The following is a 23351-nucleotide window of genomic DNA, read 5'->3' as shown; positions in this document are numbered from 1 at the left end:
ATTTCCTTTCTCTCCCTTCGTCTTGGCACATTCAATTTCAGCCCCCCCAAGTGTTCGATAAAAATTTACTTTGAGCCTCCCTTAATTAAATGCCTTAGGTAAATTCATCTAGCACCCATCAAGTGTTCGGTAAAATTCCCGATAGAGCCTAGGATCACATCAATTTCGGCTGTATTCGTTGCACCACAAGGCCCAAAAAAGCGCTTGAGAACCACGCCTAGGTGGTTCCTAAAGAAGCCACCAATATTTGCGGGTTAGAGTTTCTTTTGGACCTACCACCAATGTGGAGGTTAATGATGTTTACTGATGGTGCTAACTAACGTGGTGACGATTTATGCTTGGAATTCCTTTCCCAACTAATCATCGTCCAATTGCTTAAGGTGATACTCAAGTGTATCACCTTAACAGCCATTTTATTCTTCGTCCAAAGCAATAGATCAAGATTAATTTTCATTAAAAAAATTCTGATCGACTTGCTACTTTCTTGAAATATCTGGTCGTTACGCTCATTCCAAATGTCAAAAGAAAGAACATGGAACAAGTCTCCATAATATCATGCAGTTCGAACCAAAAGGGGCGGATTCCCAACCAAAAAGGGGCTTCGGTCACGCTCTTCAACCCACCCACAAAAAAAAACATTAATGTTGCCCAACTAATTGCCTATTTGAAACATATCATTCTTCCCCTAAGATCTCTGCTTTACAAATTCAACGAGCTTCCACTTCCTATTCCAGTGGGAATAACACTCTATTACTACTGATTTTCTTAGGGGTAAATGGTAGGATTATCTTCCATCATTTTTCCACCTAATGATACACTCTTCCATTTTCACCTACGCTCTAATTCTTCCCATAAAACATTAATTCAAGAAGTTAACTCTTTCCTGAATCCCTCCACTGGAAATCTTGATTGATAAATGAGTTTCTTCCTCAATTTCTTCAGCTTTACCTTCATCTAGACAATCAAAATAAAGATTGTTAGCCAAGATGGGAATGGGCAAACTCCCAGCTCTTTTTTATGTTGATGGGAGCCCATCTGACATTAGGGCTGGCAATTTCACCCGAAAAAGCGGGGATCCGCCCCGCCCCGCCCCGTTTGGGGCGGGGATTCCCTGATTTGAGAGGGGAAGGCGAAGGGGATTTTAAAAATTCCCCAGTGCGGGGAGGGGAAGGGGATGGAGTTGTCCCTGCCCCACTCCGCCCCGCCCCACCCCGCCCCGTTAATCAATGCCATTTTTTTTGTATTTTTTTTATAGGAAAACTACTAGAAACTCTGTGGATCGGCTACAAGATTCCCCAAACATAAACTTAGCTTGTCTTTTCCTTTTAATTTGCTTCCAAGAGCATTTTGGGAACTATAATAACCTTTTGACAGATGTTGAAATAAGAAAGACAAGCTGAGTGTATGCAATTATCAAAAAATCGTAGTGCCAACATTGGTAGCCAAAATAAATTGCATTTTTATTTTGGTTAGGGTTTCCTTCCCACGAAAGAAACTCTATCGTCCTCTTTTTTTCGACCTCCTCTCTCCCAGAAGAGACCTCCGTCGAGCTCGAGCCCTCCGTCGGCTTCTCCTCTCGGCAACCACGCTATATCTGGCAAGGTATGTGGTCTCTCTCTCTCTCTCTCTCTCTCTCTCTCTCTCTCTTCAATGCTCTGTTTTTTTTTTTGGGGGGGGTGGGGCGACACATTTTGTTCTTTGTATTTGGGTTTTTTCCTGCAACTCTCTCATTCTCAGCTCTCTCTGTATCTTCTCTGTATTTTAGGGTTTCAACTAGGTTTTATTTTTAAAAATAAAAAACAAGGTTTCTACAACTAGGGTTTCAGCTTGAGGTATTTTTTTGGTTTTGCAGAGGGGTTTTGGATCCCTTTGAAGAACTCTCATTTCTGTGGTTGGGAACTTGGGATTTGTGAATCTGAGGGTTCTTCATGGTTCGGATCTGTATTTTTTACCTCTTCATAGTTCTGATCTGGGTTTTTTGGGACCTCTTCATGGGTTCCTTGTGCTTTAGGGTTCGGATCTGTATTTTTGTTGCATGTAAATATTTTTCCCTTGATGTAGGTTTCGGATCCGTGTTCTATGTGGATGTAAATATATTTTTTTTGGATTTTTTTCCTAGATCTAGGGTTCTGATCTCTGTTTTTTTGCGTGTATTTTTTTCGAGGAAGAGGGTTTTGGACTAACAATATGTTGTCAAAATATAAAATGAAAGGTGATCTTGATGAGGTGGATAAATACCTCTCTAATATCACTCTGTGGAGTGAAAGGTAATAGTGAATTAGTGATGGCCCATGAAGAGGAGATAAGATAATTGTTTAATTGTTTAAGGGTAGTAATATTTCTTTTGTTCATATTTCTAGGAGTGCTAATGATTTCGTCGATGCGTAATGATGGCCCTTAATTTTAATTCATAATTTTAAATGCTCATTCTCTTAGGTTGGAAAATGTCATCTCCTGAGGGTAATCAAAGCCCTTTACATTCTAAAAGAAAAAGGTCAGAAGATGGTAGCAATCAACAAATCTCTGAAGCTCCAACAAATATCTCAATCCACAAATTTCTTGATTCGGCAGATTTTGATACCCCTTGTTCAAGTACTCCCAATATTACACCCAGATCTGATGATAAACCTCATGTGCCATCACGTCCTAATGAAGCTCTTGGGAGGTCTCCATCAGTTGTATGGCAGCACTTCAAGAAAGTAAAAGTTGATGGGAAGGATAAAGTGGAGTGTAACTATTGTAGTAGAAAGCTTGTTGGTGGTGCAAAGAATGGAACAAAGCATTTGCATGATCATTATAGAATTTGTCCAAGGCGAAAGTATCATGATGTAGGACAAATGATACTTGCTGGATCCCAGTAGTATGAGGATAAGAAAATGACATTGACTACTTACCATTTTGATCAAGAGAAAGGGAGGAAGGATCTTGGAACTATGATTATTTTGCATGAATATCCTCTTTCTATGGTCCATCACTATGGGTTTCGAAGATTTTGCAACTCTATTCAACCTTTGCTCAAGGTTGTTTCGAGGAACACTATTAAGAAGGACATTTTGAACATTTACGACATTGAGAAGGAGAAGACAATGAAATTGTTAAACAAAAATCAACGTAGAGTTGCCATCATTTGTGACATGTGGACTGCAAATAATCAAAACAGGGGATATATGATTATTACAACACACTTCATTGATAACTCGTGGGTGTTGCAAAGTCGAATCATAAGGTATTATCTTATTCAAATTTTTTACTTTTTATAATTCATATTTTTATAATTCTTGTTTTACTTATAATATTGCATTCTTTTTAATGTTATATTTTAGGTTTGCATATGTGCCTTGTCCACATACTAAGGAAATCCTTTCTGCGGTGTTGGTGGATTCCTTTTATAAGTGGAATATTGATAGGAAGTTATCAACTTTGACGGTTGATAATTGCACTATTAATGATGCACTTATTGATGATATATTGATTAAGCTTCCAAGGAATAGGCTAATGTTAGATGGTACATTGTTCCATATGCGGTGTTGTGCACACATTTTGAATTTAATTGTACAAGACGGCTTATCGGTGATAAGGGAAGCAATCGAGAAAATTCGTGAAAGCGTCGATTATTGGAGTGCATCACCTAAAAGAGTGCAAAGATTTGAAGAAGCATCGCGCCAATTGTGCATTCCAAGTAGTAAGAAGTTGGCTCTTGATTGCAAGACCCGTTGGAACTCAACATATTTAATGCTTGAAACTGCTTTGATATATAGAGAAGTATTCTATCGTTTAAAGCAACGGGAGGCACAATATAAATGTTTGCCAAGTGAGGATGAATGGGAGATGGCACAAGAAATTTGTGAAAAGTTACAATTTTTTACACTTCAACACTTCCATTCTCCGAAACACAGTATCTCACTGCAAATATTTATTTTCCAATAATTTGTAAGCTGAAAATTGAGTTATCCAAGTGGGTCATATGTGGAAAAGATGTTATAGAAAAGATGGCAAAAAAAATGCGTGATAAATTTGATAAATATTGAAGTGTCATTCACGGTATTATGGGAGTAGCAATTGTTTTAGACCCAAGATATAAGATGGGGTTGCTAAATTTTTTCTTTCCTAAGATTTTTATGGAGATGGTTCTAAAGATGAAATTGGGAGAATTCGAAAATTTTGTTATGATATGCTATGGGAGTATCAATCTAAGGACATTATCAAGCCTATGGTTCATCTTCTTCTCAACGCAATGTTCACAATCCTTCGGATTATCTTGAGGAGTATGACATCTTTATGGAACAAGAAGTAAATAATAACGAAGGAAAGTCAGAATTGGACCATTACTTAGAGGAAAAAGTTTTGCCTAGAACTCCTGATTTCGATGTGTTGGCTTGGTGGAAATCGAATGGACCTAAGTATCCCATCTTACAGATGATTGCTAGAGATATTCTTGCGATCCTTGTTTCTACAGTTGCTTCCGAGTCAGCTTTTAGCACAGGTGGGAGGGTAGTGAGTCCACATCGCAATAGCCTTCATCCTGAAACATTAGAGGCATTAATGTGTTCTCAAAATTGGTTGTGGGCTGAGATACAAGGTAATCTCATTAAATATTTATTATTATTTTTTGAATGGTCAAATCAAATATTTATTTAATTATTTAATGATGTTGTATTAGTCTTTAATGTATTTGTTTATGTTAGGCCAAGATTCTTGTTCTGCAAATGATCAGCAGTATTGCACCATTTTTGAGGATAATGATGTTGATGATGAGGTACTATAATATACATAACTATTAAAGTTTTTTGTCACTTTTATGATATTGACAGCTTATTATTAGATGAACTAATTTCTTTTTGTTTTGCTTATTAGGTAAGCGGAGACTGTGGACAAGGGGGGGAAGTATAGAGTGACTCGTGGAGAGGAAAGCTATGGACAATGTTGTATTGTTTGTGGATAAAATATGATGTTCTTTTTGGACAATGTGGTGTTCTTTTTGGACAATGTCGTGTTTTGTTTTTTGGATAATGTGGAGTTGGTTTATATCTTTTTGCTATTCTTAATACTTATTAGACAATGTGTTATTATTACTATCATTGGACAATGTTTATGTTAATATTATATCTTTATGCTATAAAGTCTTTTTAGAGACTTAGTTCGTTTACTTTCATCAATTTTCACTCTTAATTGGATGAGAAGTATTCCATGCTCTATAGCATCAAATGACATCCAGGAATAGAGGTAAGCCTTTTTTGTTTTACTTTTGCAATTTGCTCTTTTTTGTTTTACTTTTGGAATTTGATCTTCATCAATAGAAAATAAGTATTTGATTAGAACTTGCTATGCAGATGAATTTCAGCAGGCTAGTGGTGGGAAGATTTAATGATTTTGAAGCTTTGTCATTTTTTCATTTTTTGTTGGACTGCTATTAATTATTCTTGTTTTTACGACTTATCTGTAGGGTGAACCGAGTTACCATCTATTTGGGTTTATAACGCCTGTTGGTGCGACTGCTGCGAGGGCACTCAAGTCAGTACTTCAAGGGATTTTGCTATCTTCTGAAGAGTAAGAAATATATCTCCTTCGTCTCTAAGTATGTTAGTTTATAACATTTTTATATATTGAAATTGCATCAAGTTGATTAGGGACACCCAGCATTAGTGTATCAATGACTAAAGAGGGGGTGATGTTGGGGCGGGGCGGGGATTTTGTCCCCGAAGGATGCGGGGAGGGGAAGGGGATTAGATATTCCCCGCGGGGAGGGGAGGGGGATTCTCACCATCCCCGCACTGGGGAGGGGAAGGGGAGGGGGGAAATTCCCCGCAGGGGGGAAGGAGTAGGGGACCCCAACATCCGGCCCCGACCCGCCCCATTGCCAGCCCTATCTGACATCATTAAGCATCATGATGACACATCGGCACAGCTTCCAGGTGGACCAAAACTTATTTCCCATTTATTCTTCTTCCGAGCATATGTTCAAACAGCCTTTGACTATTTGCCCAATGGGACACTGAAAGGCATCATTAATTACAAAAATGCCATTGTTACCAATAATAACCTCATGAAAGAAAAACACAAACACATGCATTCGGCTAAATTTAGCAGAAATTTAACAAAATCCAAAGTGCAAAACATGTAACTGGATTTTCACACAGCTCAACTCCGTCTATCATTAGTATAACTATAAACTTATAGATTGGAGCATTCATGTTATATATCTAGGGTAAGTAAAGAATAAATAAATTTTAGTATGTAAAAAGAAGAGTGTATATTGCCATTCAAAAAAAAAGTGTGTATATATAGGGTAGATCATGCATTCTCACAGGTTAGATGTAGGCTCTTTTGGAGAAGAAAGTAAAAAGTATAAATCTACCTGCATGGATTCACCCTCCTTGTCAGTGGACTTAGGGCCCTTCCCTGAACTAGAACCAATTGAGGCACCTTCATTGGATAATTTTTCTGTGCTGGCCTTCTGATCTGCCTCCTTCTTAGCCCTAGATTTCGCTTTTGCAGATGTTGATAAAATGGCAGTAGGTAGCTTAACTGTTGATGTTGTAGCTGGTGGAGTTGTAGGGCGAGGATACTCAAACAGGGATGGTTTGGCATGTGATAAGAACTCAAATCTTGGAACTTTTAGATCATAGTTGAGTCCAATCAAAGCAGTAGGAGAGAAGGCGAGGCTTACAAAATAGATAAGGGGGTACCAATACCAAAACTGACTGAATACTGCAAGCCCAACAACCGCAGTTATCTTATCATGCTTAGTTTTAGAAAGCAACCTGATGGTCACATTCCTTCCACCAGCATCAAGAATACCAGACGCCAGAATTGCGCCCATCTTGCTCATTGTATCCTCATGCTTATCAAGAACTATTTTCTCCAGTTGGCGCCTGAAACAAAAATTGCAACTATAAGATAACTGAATGAAGAATGAAGGGAAGGGAGGAATGATAGAATGAAGGGTGCCTTTGTAAAAATCAGCTTCAAGGGCGCCCTTATTGGTTGATTTCAGCAAAGTCAACTGTTTCCACTTTTTCCGGCGCCATCCATAAATGCACTTTGCTGAAATCAACCAATAGGGGCACCCTTGAAGCTGATTTTTGCAAGGGCGCCCTTCATTCTATCATTCCTCAAGGGATGGAGAGTCACAGTATGTAAAATCAATACCTGAATGTTCCCACACGGGAATCAGAAGCTTCATTAGTCTGTACCATGACCATAGCCATTGCTATGAGAGCCCCCTGACGAACAAAATCGATAACATCCGAAGTAAGAGGCTCCAGCAAAGAAATGGCTTCACTCAAACCAGTACCTGCACAGGAAATGCCAACTGCCAGAGCCGCACCATACCGAACATGTGGGTTGTATGACTCAGAGAGCAAGGAAACAATTCTTGGTGTCTGCCAATTTATAACAGAGAATGGTAAGAACTAGAATAGAAATAATAGGATGGTGCAACCTAGCATGTTGCACTAGGCATACATTGAAGCCAGCCAATATGTAAACTGAGTACAGCTATTGTTATCGTGAGAAACAAACGTCAACTTGAAATGGCAGAATCACAGACTCTTCTTTCGTCCTCAGTGAACGTCGGACCCTTCTTTCATCCCCGGTGAATGCTTTAATCTTATGCTTCTTCCATTTCAATCTTGCATCTAGTTTTGCTCTTCTAATATTGGTGTCAATTAACTCATACTCAGACATGACCCAGAGTCTCCAGAACAAATAGAATAATTGGAGAGAATGGGTACCAATTTAGCTGACACTTTGAATTCATTTTGTGTCGTGTCCAATGTCCATACGTGTTGACACTCCTTTCGACACTTTTAATGTACTGCGAGAAGTGTCAAACTTAGTGTGGGCATGTCAACACATTTTTTGATCGTGTCAAGGGTGACATTTAATTTTTATTATTGAATATTGTGCTTATCTCTTTTACTATTAACTCTTCCTTTATTATAAACTCTTCTTTAACTAATATTTGCTTGTATATTGCCTCCCATAAACCTAAAACCCTAAACACTCTTATTGCAATATTATATTCAATATATTCTATTGGTCATTTTCCAAAACAAAAAAAAATCATTATATCGTATTGGTCTCCCGTTCTCATTGCATATTGGAGACTAGAGAGAATAGATTAAATTGGCGAATGCATCGTTAGTATTTATATTGTTGCAAATTATAATAGTAATGGTGTTTTTTGGTGGAATCCCTCAAGGGCGATGTCTTGGAAAAACCAGCGCCAAGGGGACTTGTTCTGTTCACTCTGTGCTTATTACAATTTCAAATGGAGGGGTAGGTGTTGATGGTGTCATCAGAAGAAGAAAGCATCACCATTCGGAGTCTACCGTCCGGTAGATGAGGTCCAGACTAGAAAAAGTAAGAATGACGAGTGGTGGAGGTATGGGGACTGGTCATGTCCATCTGTGGGACCCGATCCCGTGAGAGGGGGCGCGACCCGCCTCCCTCTCTTGGTCTCTCGTACCCACACGAATGGCGTGTGCTTTTTATTATTGATTTAATTCATCTTTTCGTGAACTTGGGATTCCGAATTTCACGCAAAAGAGAATGACCAGAGTCGCCACCTAGGTAAAGGATCTAGCACCCATAAATGACACTGCAATGATCTGCGGTCCCAGAAGTCTAGATTCGTTACCTGATTACGAGAATGAAAGGTATGGGGAATTACCACCAGATGCATCATTTTTGAAAAAACCAGCGCCAAGGGGACTTGTTCTGTTCACTCTGTGCTTCTTACAATTTCAAATGGAGGGGTAGGTGTTGATGGTGTCATCAGAAGAAGAAAGCATCACCATCCGGAGTCTACCGTCCGGTAGATGAGGTCCAGACTGGAAAAAGTAAGAATGACGAGTGGTAGAGGTATGGGGACTGGTCATGTCCATCTGTGGGACCCGATCCTGCGAGAGGGGGCGCGACCCGCCTACCTCTCTTGGTCTCTCGTACCCACGCGAATGGTGAGTGCTTTTTATTATTGATTTAATTCATCTTTTCCGTGAACTTGGGATCACAAAAGCAATCTGAATTTCACGCAAAAGAGAATTACAAGAGTCGCCACCTAGGTAAGGGTCTTAGCACCCATAAATGACATTGTAATGATCTGCGGTCCCAGAAGTCTAGATTTGTTACCTAATTACGAGAATGGAAGGTATGGGGAATTACCACCACATGCATCATTCTTGCCCAGTAATCTGGTCTTCAATTCCAAAAGTTCTCTCTTGATTATTTTTTTAATGGCTAATTTAAACTCTTTTGATGTGCGAACTATATGACATGTATCCTAAAATCTAATTTCAATGTAATTCCTAAATATGTATCTTGATTTGTTGAGATTCAATCTACGTGAAAGTTCTCCTAAAATTCTAATTTGGGGAAAAATCCTAAGTGATTTAATCAATTTAATTTAGGGTTTTAAATGAGAGAAGAAATAAAAAACTACCATAAAAACCCACTGATTGTGTGTGGGGCCGACTCGTGCGAGGAATGTCATCCAATCATCCAAGCTGCCTATGTACCCAAGCCTCACTGGGATCAAAGTCGACATAGTTCGGTGACCTAAACTAAGCTACATGACTAAGACATCTAGGACACCGATCTAGACTGAATTGACTGTTTCAACAATTTAAGACAGATTATTTAGTTCAAGTTGAATAGATTTTATTATCCTAGGACTTCATCTAAGATACTATATGGTCTTATCTAAGTGCAAAACGTTCCCTAAACTAATGCAGGTGAACCTACATCCTAGGTTAACTAGGCTTGTCCTATAGGGAGATCGGTTAACTAGTGTAACTGGATCTATGGCACGGTTGCTATCCATAGCAAACGGCCGTGATGAGGCTGGACTCCTAACTCTAAGACACCCTAAAACCTAGAACACGATGTGACGTAAGTGTTCCTAATCAGCTCTAAGGGTTCCTACGAGGTAATATTGTTATCCAACGGTTCCAAAAATATGGGTTTGATTAACCCAGATTGTGAAGTTAATGATTTTCACTTCTTTAAAGGTTTCTAACTCCTAAAATCTAATTATCAATGGCTCTAAGGCTGACAAGTTTCATCCTTGGGTTGCATCCATGTAAGGGAATCAGGCTTTCCACTCTTGCATAATTTAGCATATAAGTTATAGTATATTATTGCTTGGCATGTTTCTCAGGATCCATGGAAGGGAATCAGGCTTTCCAGCCTTGCACAATTTAGCATATACGTTATAGTATATTATTGCCTAGCATGTTTCTCACGATTTCTGTGGACTACAACCTCGGAGCCAACAACATACTATAATTTAAATGCTCAAATTGCCAATGATTGATCGTAATTAGGATATGATTATGAATGCCACATTGACATCTAAACTATCCTTATATGGCAAGTTTACAAAGGAGATCAATGATTCCTAAGGTTTCTGTTTCGGTTATTTTCTTCTTTCCTCTTTGTATCTTTTCAGGACCATCTCGGTTCTGTTTTTTTTATATAAGGGTGTAAATGGATATTCAAAAATTCGATTACCGTCCGCATCCGAATCCGTTTAAAGCGAATATTATCTGAATCCGTTTCCAGCGGATATTATCCGAATCCGTTTATGAGATATCCGGCTCTAAGCGGATGCGAATCTGGTAAATGGTATATCCGATCCGTTTAACATCCGAATCCGAGAAGTAAATTCTTTTAATTTATTATTAATAATATCATTAATATTTATTTTTAGTAATGACACACTATCTTTTGTTTCTAAAAGAAAAGTGAATTTTCTTTTTAGAAAAAAAAACAAAAAGTGTTTTGGGTAGGAAATGAAGTAATCTCTCATTTTAAGGGCATTCTTGGAGTTTGACATGACGTATTTAGGAAGCAACAAATGTGGGCTGTAGGATGAAAGAGACAAATGGGTGGTGGTGATTGAAAGAAGATGTCATAGTTTCTAGAGAATTCTAAAGCAAAAAGGCCATTTAAGTCATTGATGGTAAATTGATGGCTCAGATCAATTTCCCAACTTATGGTTATATAAAAACCCAAAATGCAATTAAAGGAGGGGACTTCTAAGGTTTACAAAGAGAAGCAAGAGATGGGAGAAAGGAGGAGGCTGAGACACCATCTTCGGCATTCCTTGGTGCCTCCAACCCACCAAAATCCACCGCCGCCCCTCTCCACCTTCTCACAGTCACCTCCATCACCGCCAGTCACCTCAATCTCTCATCTCCATCCCCATTTCTCTTCATCTTCCACAATCAGCACTCCCACTTCCCCTGTTCAAAATAGCCCAAACCCATTCCATCATATACAAAAAAAAACCCAAAGACCACTACCAACACCATGATCCATCCCCATCGCCTCTCTCTCTCTGCCTTTGTTTTAAAAGGAAGAAGAAGATCTCATATATTTTAGTTTGAGAGTTAATTTTGTGAAGAGAAAGTAGAGGGTCTGGTTTTAGGGTTTGGAAAATTCATTTGAGGGGTAAGAAGGAGAAGAAAGAAAAAGGGCTGGAATAAAATGTTTGAATTTACCAAATAAATGGATACGGATAATATCCGAATTCGAATAATATCCTGCGGATAAGAATTCGGTAATAGATATTAAATATCCGTCAAATTCGAATCCAAATTCAGATAGTCTATACTATAATCGAATTCGGATATAGCCATATCCGATTCGAATTCGATCCGTTTACACCCCTAATTCTGCCTTCTTCAAAAAAAAAAAAAGTTTCTTTTTCGGTGGCTCAAGGATTGAATACATGATGGAAAATTATAGTTTTCTGAAAATTTTCATGACACTTTGAATTAATTTCAATTTTTAATTGATTTTACCAGTTTCAGGCCAGGTAGGTGATCTTACAAAACAACACGTAGCAAACTAAGTTCTCTATTCCAAAAACTTTGGAATATTATGTGTTCTGTAACATTATGTTCTTGAATTGTTCACGATTTTATAGATTAAAATTCGATTTTTAATTGATTTTACCAATTTTTTGCCAGATCGGTGACATTACAATGCAATACATAGCAAACGAATTCCAAATCAAACCAAAATTTTACTAGAACATCCTCATAATAGTAGAAAATCATAGTAAAAATTTTCCATTATTTTTGGATTTTACTATTTTTAACAGATTTATTTCTGTTATGATCAAATCAATTAAAAAATATTATAAAACATGGACAAAAATCTCGAGAAATTCACAATATGATTTTTCTGGGCCAATTCATCTTACTACGAAATTTCAGCTTTTGAAGAGTTTATTTGGTGGTATCTCCTTTATATATGTGAAAATCAGTGATTTTATTTAAAAATTCCAATAAAAATAATAAATAAACTCAAAATCTTTTAAAAAATTTTATATGATGTTCAAATATTAAAAGGATTCTTAAAACAAAATTTCGTCAAAATTTCGAATAGTTTTGATACAAGAACGAATTTCTATTTATCATATTTCCCATTTTTGGGTATTTTTTGAACAAATTTTAGAGTCATCAAAATAATGAATTCTACTGAAAATTTTAGATTTTTTGTGTTCTTTTAACCCAATTAGAACTCAGAAAATATAACTTTGTGAAAAATCATTAGTTTCGAAACACTTGCTTTATAAGCGATTCGAAAGCCACTTGAAACCCTAATTGGTTTATAAAGCAAGTGTTTCGAAACTAAGGATTTTTCACAAAGTTATATTTTCTGAGTTCTGATTGGGTTAAAAGAACATAAAAAATCTAAAAGTTCCAGTAGAATTCATTTATTTTGATGACTCTAAAATTTGTTCAAAAAATACCCAAAAATGAAAAATATGATGAATAAAAATTCGTTCATGGATCAAAACAATTCAAAATTTGACGAAATTTTGTTCTCAGAATCCTTTTAATATTTGATCATATAAAAAATTTTAAAAGACTTTAAGTTTATTTATTGTTTTTATTGGAATTTTTAAATAAAATCACTGATTTTCAAATATATAAAGGAGATACCACCAAATAAACTCTTCAAAAGCTGAAATTTGGTAGTAAGATGAATTGGCCTAGAAAAATCATATTGTGAATTTCTCGAGATTTTTGTCCATGTTTTATAATATTTTTTATTGATTTTTAATTGATTTGACCATAACATAAATAAATCTGTTAAAAATAGTAAACACCAAAAATTATGTGTGAAATTTTTACTATAATTCTCTACTATTATGAGGATTTTCTAGTAAAATTTTGATTTGATTTGGAATTCGTTTGCTATGTATTGCTTTGTAATGTCACCAATCTGGCAAAAAATTGGTAAAATCAATTAAAAATCGAATTTTAATCTATAAAATCTTGAACAATTCAAGAACATAATTTTACAGAACACATCATATTGCAAAGTTTTTGGAATAGAGAACTTAGTTTGCTTTGAAATTAATTCAAAGTGTCATGAAAATTTCCAGAAAACTATAATTCTTCATCATGTATTCAATCCTTAAGGCACCGAAAAAGAAACCTTTTTTTTTTAATAAGGCAAAATTATATAAAAAACAGAATCGAGATGGTCCTGAAAAGATAAAAAGAGGAAAGAAGAAAATACCCGAAACAGAAACCTTAGGAATCATTGATATCCTTTGTAAACTTGCCATATAAGGATAGCAAGGTTTTAAATCTCGGTTTCGGTACGAAATCTTGTAAAAATTTCACCGAAATTTCACTGAAATTTTGTACTTCACCGAAACGTTTCACTGAAATTTCCGAAACGTTTCACCGAAATTTCCGAAATTTTACCGAAACGAAACGTTTCGGCCGAAATTTCCGAAACGTTTCGGCGAAGTTTGGTACTTTTCCGACTCACAGTGAATTTCGTTTCGGTTTCCACCGAAACCGAAATATTTCGGCCGAAACGAAATATTTCGGCCGAAACGAAACGTTTCGGCCGAAATTTAAAACCATGAAGGATAGTTTAGATGTCAATGTGACATTCATAATCGTATCCTAATTACGATCAATCCTTGACAATTTGAGCATTTAAATTATAGTATGTTGTTGGCTCCGAGGTTGTAGTCCACGGAAATCCTAAGAAACATGCCAGGCAATAATATACTATAACTTATATGCTAAATTGTCCAAGGGTGGAAAGCTTGATTCCCTTCCATGGATCCTAAGAAACATGCCAGGCAATAATATACTATAACTTATATGCTAAATTGTGCAAGGGTGGAAAGCCTGATTCCCTTCAATGGATGAAACACATGAATGAAACTTGTTAGCCTTAGAGCCATTGGTATTCCTTAGATTTTAGAACTTAGAAACCTTTAAAGAACTGAAAATCATTAACTTCACAATCTGGGTTAATCAAACCCATGTTTTTGAAACCGTTAGATAACAGTATCACCTCGTAGGAACCCTTAGAGCTGATTAGGAACACTTACGTCACGTCGTATTCTAGGTTTTATATAGTGTCCTAGAGTTAGGAGTCCAGCCTCATCACGGCCGTTTGCTATGGATAGCAACCTGCCATAGATCTAGTTACACTAGTTAACCCATCTCCCAATAGGACAAGCCTAGTTAACTTAGGATGTAGATTCACCTGCATTAGTTTAGGGAACGTTAGAGCTGATTAGGAACACTTACGTCACCTCGTATTCTAGGTTTTATATAGTGTCCTAGAGTTAGGAGTCCAGCCTCATCACGGTCGTTTGCTATGGATAGCAATCTGCCATAGATCCAGTTACACTAGTTAACCCATCTCCCTATAGGACAAGCCTAGTTAACCTAGGATGTAGGTTCACCTGCATTAGTTTAGGGAACGTTTTGCACTTAGATAGGACCATATAGCATCTTAGATGAAGTCCTAAGATAATAAAATATATTCAACTTGAACTAAATAATCTCTCTTAAACTGTTGAAACAGTCAATTACGTCTAAATCGGTGTCCTAGATGTCATAGCCATGTAGCTTAGTTTAGGTCACCGAACTACGTCGAGTCTGATCTCAGTGAGGCTTGGGTACGTAGGCAGCTTGGATGTTTGGATGACATTCCTCGCACGAGTCGGTCCCACACACAATCAATGGGGTTTTTAGGATAGTTTTTTATTTCTTCTCTCATTTAAAACCCTAAATTAAATTGATTAAATCACTTTGGATTTTCCCCAAATTAGAATTTAGGAGAACTTTCACATAGATTGAATCTCAACAAATCAAGAAAATCAAGATACACATTTAGGAATTACATTGAAATTAGATTTTAGGATGCACGTCACATAGTTCGCACATCAAAAGAGTTTAAATGAGCCATTTTAAAAAAAATTCAAGAGAGTTAACTTTTGGAATTGAAGACCGGATTATCGGGCAAGAATGATGCATGTGGTGGTAATTCCCCATACCTCTCATTCTCGTAATCAGGTAACAAATCTAGACTTCTGGGACCGCAGATCATTGCAGTGTCACTTATGGGTGCTAGGTCCCTTACCTAGGTGGCGACTCTGGTCATTCTCTTTTATGTGAAATTCGGATTGCTTTAGTGATCCCAAGTTCACAGAAAAGATGAATTAAATCAATAATAAAAAGCACACGTCATTCGCGTGGGTACGAGAGACCAAGAGAGGGAGGCGGGTCGCGCCCCCTCTCACGGGATCGGGTCCCACACCGTCCTGTAACTATAATTTTAAACGACGGACCAAATGTCGCTAGTGTCATCTGGGTAGAGAGGAGAAAGTTCCATGCTCTGCACCTCCCCCCACCATTTCAGAGGTTGGAGGTTTGATAACTCAGGATATTGACCCTTGGCCTGACTTCGGAGTAATCTCCCCCTCTTCGGAGGAAGATGGGTCATTGTCCCCTTCTATTTTCCGAAAGGAGGTCAAAATTAGATTGGACTCCCTAAAGGCTTTCTTGGTGGGTAGAAGGAAGGATTTATCTGGAACCCTACAGGACCTTTGGTTGTGGGCCAAAAGCTCCTGGAAAACCCCCACCCTCACTTGTCCTTGGTCGCTCTCTAAGGATGAAATTCTCTTTATATTTGACTCGGGGGAGGTGGCCTCAAGGGTTTTAGCATTAGGGGTCGAGGTTTGGGGAGACTATTTATCCTCTCTCTCCCATTGGTCCCCAGATTACATTCAGGGGTCCGAGATTTTATGGGTTAATTTTTTTTGGAATTCCATTACATGTGTGGGCTACATCGACAGTTGAAGCCTTGGGAAATCTCTTTGGGCAGGTAATGGAAGTGAAAATGGAAGGAATCCATAGCCAGTGTATGAGTTTTGTATCAGCTAAAATCAAGGCCCCCAGGTGTAAGCTGATTTCTTCCTCTGTGAAACTATGGGTCTTCGATCATTGTTACACAGTTGGAGTCTCAATTCTGGACTCCATAGGATTTCAACTGCTCCCTAGGTCCGGTCTGAGTGAGCCCTCCCCCATGTCGGATATCCTCCCGGTGAACAGGCCGCAGGCGATCCCCCTTGAGAATCAGAACAGGTGTTCAGTTGACATGCGGGGGCCAAACCATCAGTATTCAAATTTCAAACCCTCGGGTGTAAGAGGGGGAAATTTTTTTTTTGAAATGGCAATATATTAATATGAAGGAGGACCGAGAAGGGCCTCAAAGGAAACACAAAGAGGGAAAAAAACTGAGACAAAAATAAGAAAAACCATCCAAGGTGTCATGGAGGAAGGAAGTCAAACCACTCCAAGACCTCCCTCGACACCCCAAACCTAGCTAGAGAGTCTGCTTCAGAATTAGCAGACCTCCTTACATAATTAAAGATAATAGAGGCACCAAAAGTTAAATCGGCAATCTCCTCAAAATAAGACCAAAACCTCCATTGGGGGGGGGGGGGCACCGAACCTGACAACCATCTGATTACAAGGCTCCCTTCCCAAGACTATCCTGAAAGGACAATTGGGCTTTAATCTAAGGTCTCAAAAGTATGGCTTTGGTTTATCTTGGAACAGAGGACTGAGCGAAGATTTATCTAAGGTCAGGCTTAATCGAGACCCAGGAAATATGGCCCAGACTTCTAAAAGCCTCCCTTGCTCTTCCTCTGTACACGTGGCTTAGACCGAGCAAGCCACGATCTTTGGGTTGCCTTTCTTTCTGACATGATCTGTTTTATCTGATATTTCTGGAGGCTTTCCCTTGTGGCCGTCATAAAGAAGAAGTGTGTTGGTGTAATACGGATATCAAGGAAGAATGAAAAGAGCTATCATATTCAGGAGCTATACATATAGTTATCCTTCCTTGTGTAGGAAGTTAAAAGGTCTAAGAGTTTACGGTTCCCTCAAAGGAAATGATGTTTTCGTTTAGAGAAGTGTGAAGGACACTGGTTTACTTGGGGTTGGGTCGTGGTTTAAGTGTAGTGGGGATAAGTTCATAATCTGAAGGTAGAAGTAATGGAGCGTTTAGGATTCACCCTCTATTCAATCTTAAAGAAAAATTCACAACGAAAAGCTTATAATCAAAATGGAAAACCAGGTTAGGGTTCCATCTTATCTTCCCTCCTCTTCGTTTCCTAGCCAATCAAGGAAGCGACCCTTGGAGGTAGTAGAGATTGAGGAGGTTCTTTCGACTGTGAGGGCCTTGTTTTACAATGAAAAGTTGGCATCCGAATCCCTTCCAACCCCAAGAGAGGGAATCTATTATTTTCTGAAGAGGCAATGGAAAATCTTTAAGGAGGCGGCCAATAAGAGGCCAGCAACCTTCTTTGAAATAACAGGTTTACATAATGTTACTGAATCCCACCCGTCATTGCATAAACATCCTTTTTTTATCAAGTTCTTGGAAGATGAGGGTAGAGAAAGGTTCCTCCAATGGAAAGAAGAGAAGGACGCAGGGGTTAAGAAGTTGGAAGCTCTGCTGAGCAGGAAACGGGCTGCTGGAGATAAGGATCTGAAAAAGGATGATGATTTATCCTTGGATGAGGAACCCTTGGAAAATGAAATTGAACGCCTCCTTCGGGAGCTGAGGAAATATGCTAATTAAGGAACGTTTATATCACTTTTTGGATGGTACAGACTCTGGAAAGTTTAGTTATGTATAGTTATATCTTTTGGAATTGAGTAGTTGGTGCTCTGGGGAGTGGTTTTGTCTTGGGGACGGATTACAATAGTGTCACGATTCTCTGTTGTTGTCCTGGAAATATTAACCTAGTAGCCTGTTATGTATGTAAAGGTCGACCACTGGTCCCCTCCTTTTGTAATTTATATTTGATCTATAATATAATATGTCATCTTTCAAAAAAAAATTGTAATAGTAATAGTATGTACGTGTATGGCTGTGTCACCATTTCTAAATTTTTAGGGGTTGCCACATCAGACACCTGTATCCATGTCGAAACTTGACACACAAATCCGTCTCCACAAATCATGATTATCTATACTTCCTATTTTAGTCGTGTCCCCATTACTAAATTTTGGGGGTTTTCCATGTCTGACACTCCGTGTCCGTGTCCACAAATCATAGAAATTTAGTGAAACAGCAACTCAAGTAAGAGCTTTCAGCAACAACTAATTGGAAGGGGGTAAAAAGACACCAACCTGCTCAGGTTCCGAGTAAAGAACAAACCCAAGGGCTAGAACAGCAGTCCTCCTTACATCATCACTCACATCTGATACAGCAAAGTGCAGCAGCTGCCGGATGGCTTTGTTGTTTGCTGTTCCTCTATAAGCCAACGCCAAGGCATACATACCTCCATAACGTATTATCGGATCTTGATCGCGAGTCATTTGCTCAATTAATGTGTCGGCCTCTTCTTCCCTCCCATACACTGTCAGTGCAATCCCCAGTGATAATCCCCTGCAATCATTATAGGTAACCAAATAAATAAGGGCACCGAATAAAGAAGGGCCTGAAAATTAATGACGGGAAGCTTCGCTGAGAGTCCTCATAAAAATCAGAATTGAATCATAAATCGTAACAGGGTTCGGATCGTAAATCGTAAAAACAATTCAGATTTATATATAAAAATGAGAAAAAAATATTAAAAATATAAAAAAGTTAAAACAAAAGAATAAAATAAGGGCAGTGATAAATCGACCCCTTAATATCTTAAATCGACCCCCATGTCTCTCTCTCTCTCTCTCTCTCTCTCTCTCTCTCTCTCTCTCTCTCTCTAAGCACTGCCCTATATGGGGGTTAATTTAAGATATATGGGGGTCGATTTATCACTGCCCAATAAGTAATTATCTATTTTCAAAACTATTAAATTAAATATAAAATTCCATGACTAGTAATCCAAACTTACGGCTGGTATTGGTAAAACTGTAAAAGTAGGAAGGATGAGAGAAGGAGAAGGAAAGAAGAGGAGAAAAAGAAGGAAGGAGAAGAATCGAGTTAGGGTTTTCTTTACATGTTTTTAGGTGATAAGTTGGGGCGTGGGGTTTATATACGATTTATTTCTAATCGTAAAGTGCCCACCACAAAAAATAAGCGAACAAAAAAGAATAGCAAAAAATCGTAAAAATCGCAAGATTCGATATCAAAACGTACTCGAATTGTACGATTTTTATGAAAATGATTCTTCCTTCTTATTTGAATCCTTTAACCTTCGATTCGATTTGAATTGTAGATTCGTGAATCGTATGATTTTAACATGGCACATACCTGATGATTTTTTCATGTTGTGTGTCATGTGCATAAGCAAGCATCTCACTAGCCTTCTCGCTGGCAGTTCCAACCATCAATAAACCCATACTGATACCTGCAGCTTCCCCAGCAACGGCACTATCTGTATAAAGAACACTCTTGACATCATCATAAATCTCCTCATTGGCAGTTCCAAGAGCTACCAAACCAAGACCCAAGCACGCTCCATGCTGAATAACCTGCACACAAAGAAATTCTCCCAATAAAAAAAATTATTTCTGTGAATATGGTCAGGGTTTGAAATTGGAGGATAAAAAAGGATGCATTGATTCTTAAAATAAGCGACCTCAACACTTGTACTGCGTAGGCTTTCGCGAAGAAATTGTTTGATGCCTTCGCCATGGTTGGCATGAATCAGACCTAAAGCATAAAGAGCACCACCTTCCGAGTACGGACTTCCACCACCACCAGCACCACTCTGAGGCAGGTAAGGTGCCATCAGAGATCTGCCTTGTTGAAGGTGGCCTCGATGAATAACACCCAACCCGGCAGTAGCGCTGAATTTAGCCCAATTTGTGGCTCTGCCTAGCCAGTCCTGTCAAGACAAATAACCTGAGATGGTTAATTAAAATTAATTTATAGAAGTTTCAAACCTAATAGTTAATGTTAAGACAGCAAGAAACTAGATAATGAGCAAATGTGGAAAAGGGAAAAAAAGAAGAAGACAGGATATCCCAGTTACCAGGTTTTCCCTAAGAAATGTATCCACGGTTGTTCCAGCGTGCATTATTGCATTGGCATATATAGTTGCACTGTGGCAGACACTGTTTCTCATTTCAATGGACTGCTTTATTGTCTTTAGAATCAGAAGATCAGACCTATATACAAATCCCATATATAATTGTGGTATGAGTAACATCTCAGGACTCACATTGTGAGTTAAACTTCTATCAAATTGTTAGAAATTTTGCATACCAAGACTTCAATTAATTATAAATTAATAAATGGGTGATCGCCTGACCTGTTATGGCTATATAGAAATTGCAACGTCAACTGTATCGAGGTCTCTCCCGACAAAATTCCCTTGATTTTTGCTAGTCTCTCCGCATATGTGACTTCATTTGGATCCATTTCCTGTACAGTTACATTGGGTGCAGGAGCTCCATCTGTCATGTGAATATCTTCCGATGCGCTCGTAGCACTAGTTTCTGAATTCTGCTCAGGATTTACACGATTTGAAGGTTGAGACTTGGGATCGGGTAGGCGATTTCTCACATTTAATAGGAAGGATTGATATTCATTTTCCACAAGATCAAAAGCTATCTGAAATGCAAGCAATGCCTCATCCTGCAAATAACATTAAGTACTTATCATGGTATGTGATTCCCAAAAAAACATATGACCATAATTTCAATAGCCAAGCACAGAACCAAATGCCAGCAGAGCTTTATTGTGCAAATCCCGTACTAAATTGTCATATTTTACCATTCAAAAGAGAAGTACATTATCATAATTTCAATAGAAAAGTACAGAAAATACCAGAAGACAAGAAAAGAAGTACCTTATTGTTAGACTGTAGAAGCTTCTCTAATATGGTAGCAACACCTTCAGGTTCATCAAGAAACATCAGACATTGGCAGATGCTCAAGTAATCAGGAGAAGGCAATCTTTGATATATCTTAACAAGAAGTCGAAGAACCTGTAAGAATACAAACTAAAGGATTAGCTGGGCACTCATCTTAAAGATGATTATCAATTCATGCGTGTATACGGGCCACTACTTTGTGATTTTCAGCCATCAGGCATGCCATCACAAGAATGTAGGCATAAGTTACATATAAAGACTGACAAATAAATTACATCAAAACATGAAGTAGAGTGAAACCTAAAATTCATTTAGAAAATCCTTAACCGTTTTCGTTCTCTCGCAAAAAAAAATCCTTAACCATTCGTTAATGTCTCCAAAAATACATCAGAACTCCATACATGTAATCCCAAATCCTTTTACAACCCTAATTCCAACCATTAGCTTAGGATCATGTTCAGTCTTTATATCAATCTAAATAAGCCCCGACTTCTATTTTGCTGTGTGTTATATTGGGGACAAAGACCAGGAAGACAACCAGAAGCTGGATGGACTAAAAGGAATCTCTTTTTCTGTTCTTTTTTTTGACTTTAAGTGATAATTATCATGACTGGCTTCAGTTTTGAGTTGAAGTTGGAGCAGCAATCCCAATACTCATATCATTCAAGGAGTAGATTCATGGGGTCGGAGGAGATTTACAATAGATATCGATCCAGATGAGAATGTTTTTCAATGTTCTACAGCACCGTTTAAAAACTCCCTGCGTCTTCTCCTGATACTTTGCTCAATTATTTGGTTACTTGTGAATTTTTCTTGCATGTTTGCTAAATTATGGACCCCCTTGTGCTGAAAACCGCCCTACGACACACTGAGATGGTACATTAACATGTCATGAACACATGACTTTTTGGCTTGAGTAAAAATCAGTAAAAAACCAACTTGGAGCTTATTTTTCACTATTATCGATTGTTTTACATTTTCTTCACAGGAATTAACGATCGTCAAACCATTTGAAGCTGATTCTTAAGCAAATCAAGTATTGAAAACATGAACCAAAACTAGAACCGACAAATCGGAAGCAGATTGATGGATTTGGGAATTTTCTCCATTTGAGGGAAATGTACTTTTTCACTTTTTGTTGGAGATTAGTTGCAAATCACGAGTTTGTGCATCTACTAGATCTATGAGTTCATGCATCCATTATATTATTTTCTATTTGGCTATTAATTTCTTCATTTTTTTATTTTTTATTTTTTATTTTCATTTTTATCATTTATTCTCATTTAACATATTTTGATGTTTAACTTTCATTGAGCTAAATCTATATATCTTTGGATGTCCACTTGTTTCTAGACTTCGAGTCTAGTATTAGATAAAAGGATAATTGTTGAACAAGCAGAACACTGATATCTTGACAAGCTGATGCAGATTATAGGCCAAATAAGTGGCATATTTGCCCATTAGGATTTATAGGATTTTTATTTCCATGTTATTTAGTTTCTAGGATTTTATTTCCATGTTTTTAGTTTTTAGGGCTTTTATTTTCCGTGGAATTTTATTTCAATTGCCTATAAATAGGCCTCATGTATTAGGGATTTTTAAGTTTTGGATGATTAATTGGTTGGAATACAGATTTTCCCCCTCTAATTCTTCTCTTCTTCTATTTCTAGTTATCTTCTTCTCTCTTCTCTTCTCCCCTAATTTCTTCTTCTTCTTCACCTATTCTTCTCTTCTCTTCTTCTCTTTCTTCTCTTTCTTCTATTTTCCCTTCCCGGTCCTACAACAATTTGGTATCAGAGCAAACGATCCAAGCACCCTCAAAGGATCAAAGATTCGACGGTGTTCGAACATCACAATCAGAAAGAAAAGGTCAAAATTCAAAGTTTTCTGCAGATTTTTGCAGTCCATTACAGCACCTTTATCAGCCAACAAACCCCCTTTAAAACCCCAAACTCACCTATTTTACAGCCTATTGAAATCCTTCCACTTCAACCCATACTACACTCTTCCATCAGGCAACCCAAAACCTCATTAGAAACTTACCAAATCAACCATTTCATCCAGAACCTTTCCTACACCTTGCAGCCCATCCAAACCCTGGTACTATTTTTTCAGCCTTGTTTAATCCAGCCTTATTGCTGCATTTTGTTTTTTTAAATAAAAAACCCAGAATTTTTGTTGCTTATCCGATTCGTCCTCCTAGTCTCAACAAACAACCATAACAAAAAAAAAGTGTTCTGGG

At 37.8% G+C, this 23351-nt stretch overlaps 1 protein-coding gene across 1 annotated transcript in view; it reads right to left on the bottom strand.

Moving 5' to 3' along the window:
* LOC143862638 (26S proteasome non-ATPase regulatory subunit 1 homolog A-like) overlaps positions 1-23351 on the bottom strand; it is a 36613-nt gene that overhangs the window by 5146 nt on the left and 8116 nt on the right. Inside the window, exons 6-13 of the mRNA XM_077373699.1 lie at positions 21086-21223; positions 20546-20871; positions 20267-20402; positions 19871-20119; positions 19543-19763; positions 18477-18735; positions 7150-7382; positions 6356-6872 (exon numbers count right to left, since the gene is read on the bottom strand). Coding sequence (XP_077229814.1) covers positions 6356-6872; positions 7150-7382; positions 18477-18735; positions 19543-19763; positions 19871-20119; positions 20267-20402; positions 20546-20871; positions 21086-21223 — 2079 coding nt within the window. The remainder of the gene's footprint in view (positions 1-6355; positions 6873-7149; positions 7383-18476; positions 18736-19542; positions 19764-19870; positions 20120-20266; positions 20403-20545; positions 20872-21085; positions 21224-23351) is intronic.

The sequence above is a fragment of the Tasmannia lanceolata genome, unplaced genomic scaffold, assembly GCF_043159265.1.
Source record: "Tasmannia lanceolata isolate RefF3 unplaced genomic scaffold, GAP_Taslan_0.1 ptg000037l, whole genome shotgun sequence".
NCBI lineage: Eukaryota > Viridiplantae > Streptophyta > Magnoliopsida > Canellales > Winteraceae > Tasmannia > Tasmannia lanceolata.
The sequence above is the reverse complement of the archived record's forward strand: the minus strand, read 5'-3'. Positions and strand labels throughout refer to the sequence as shown.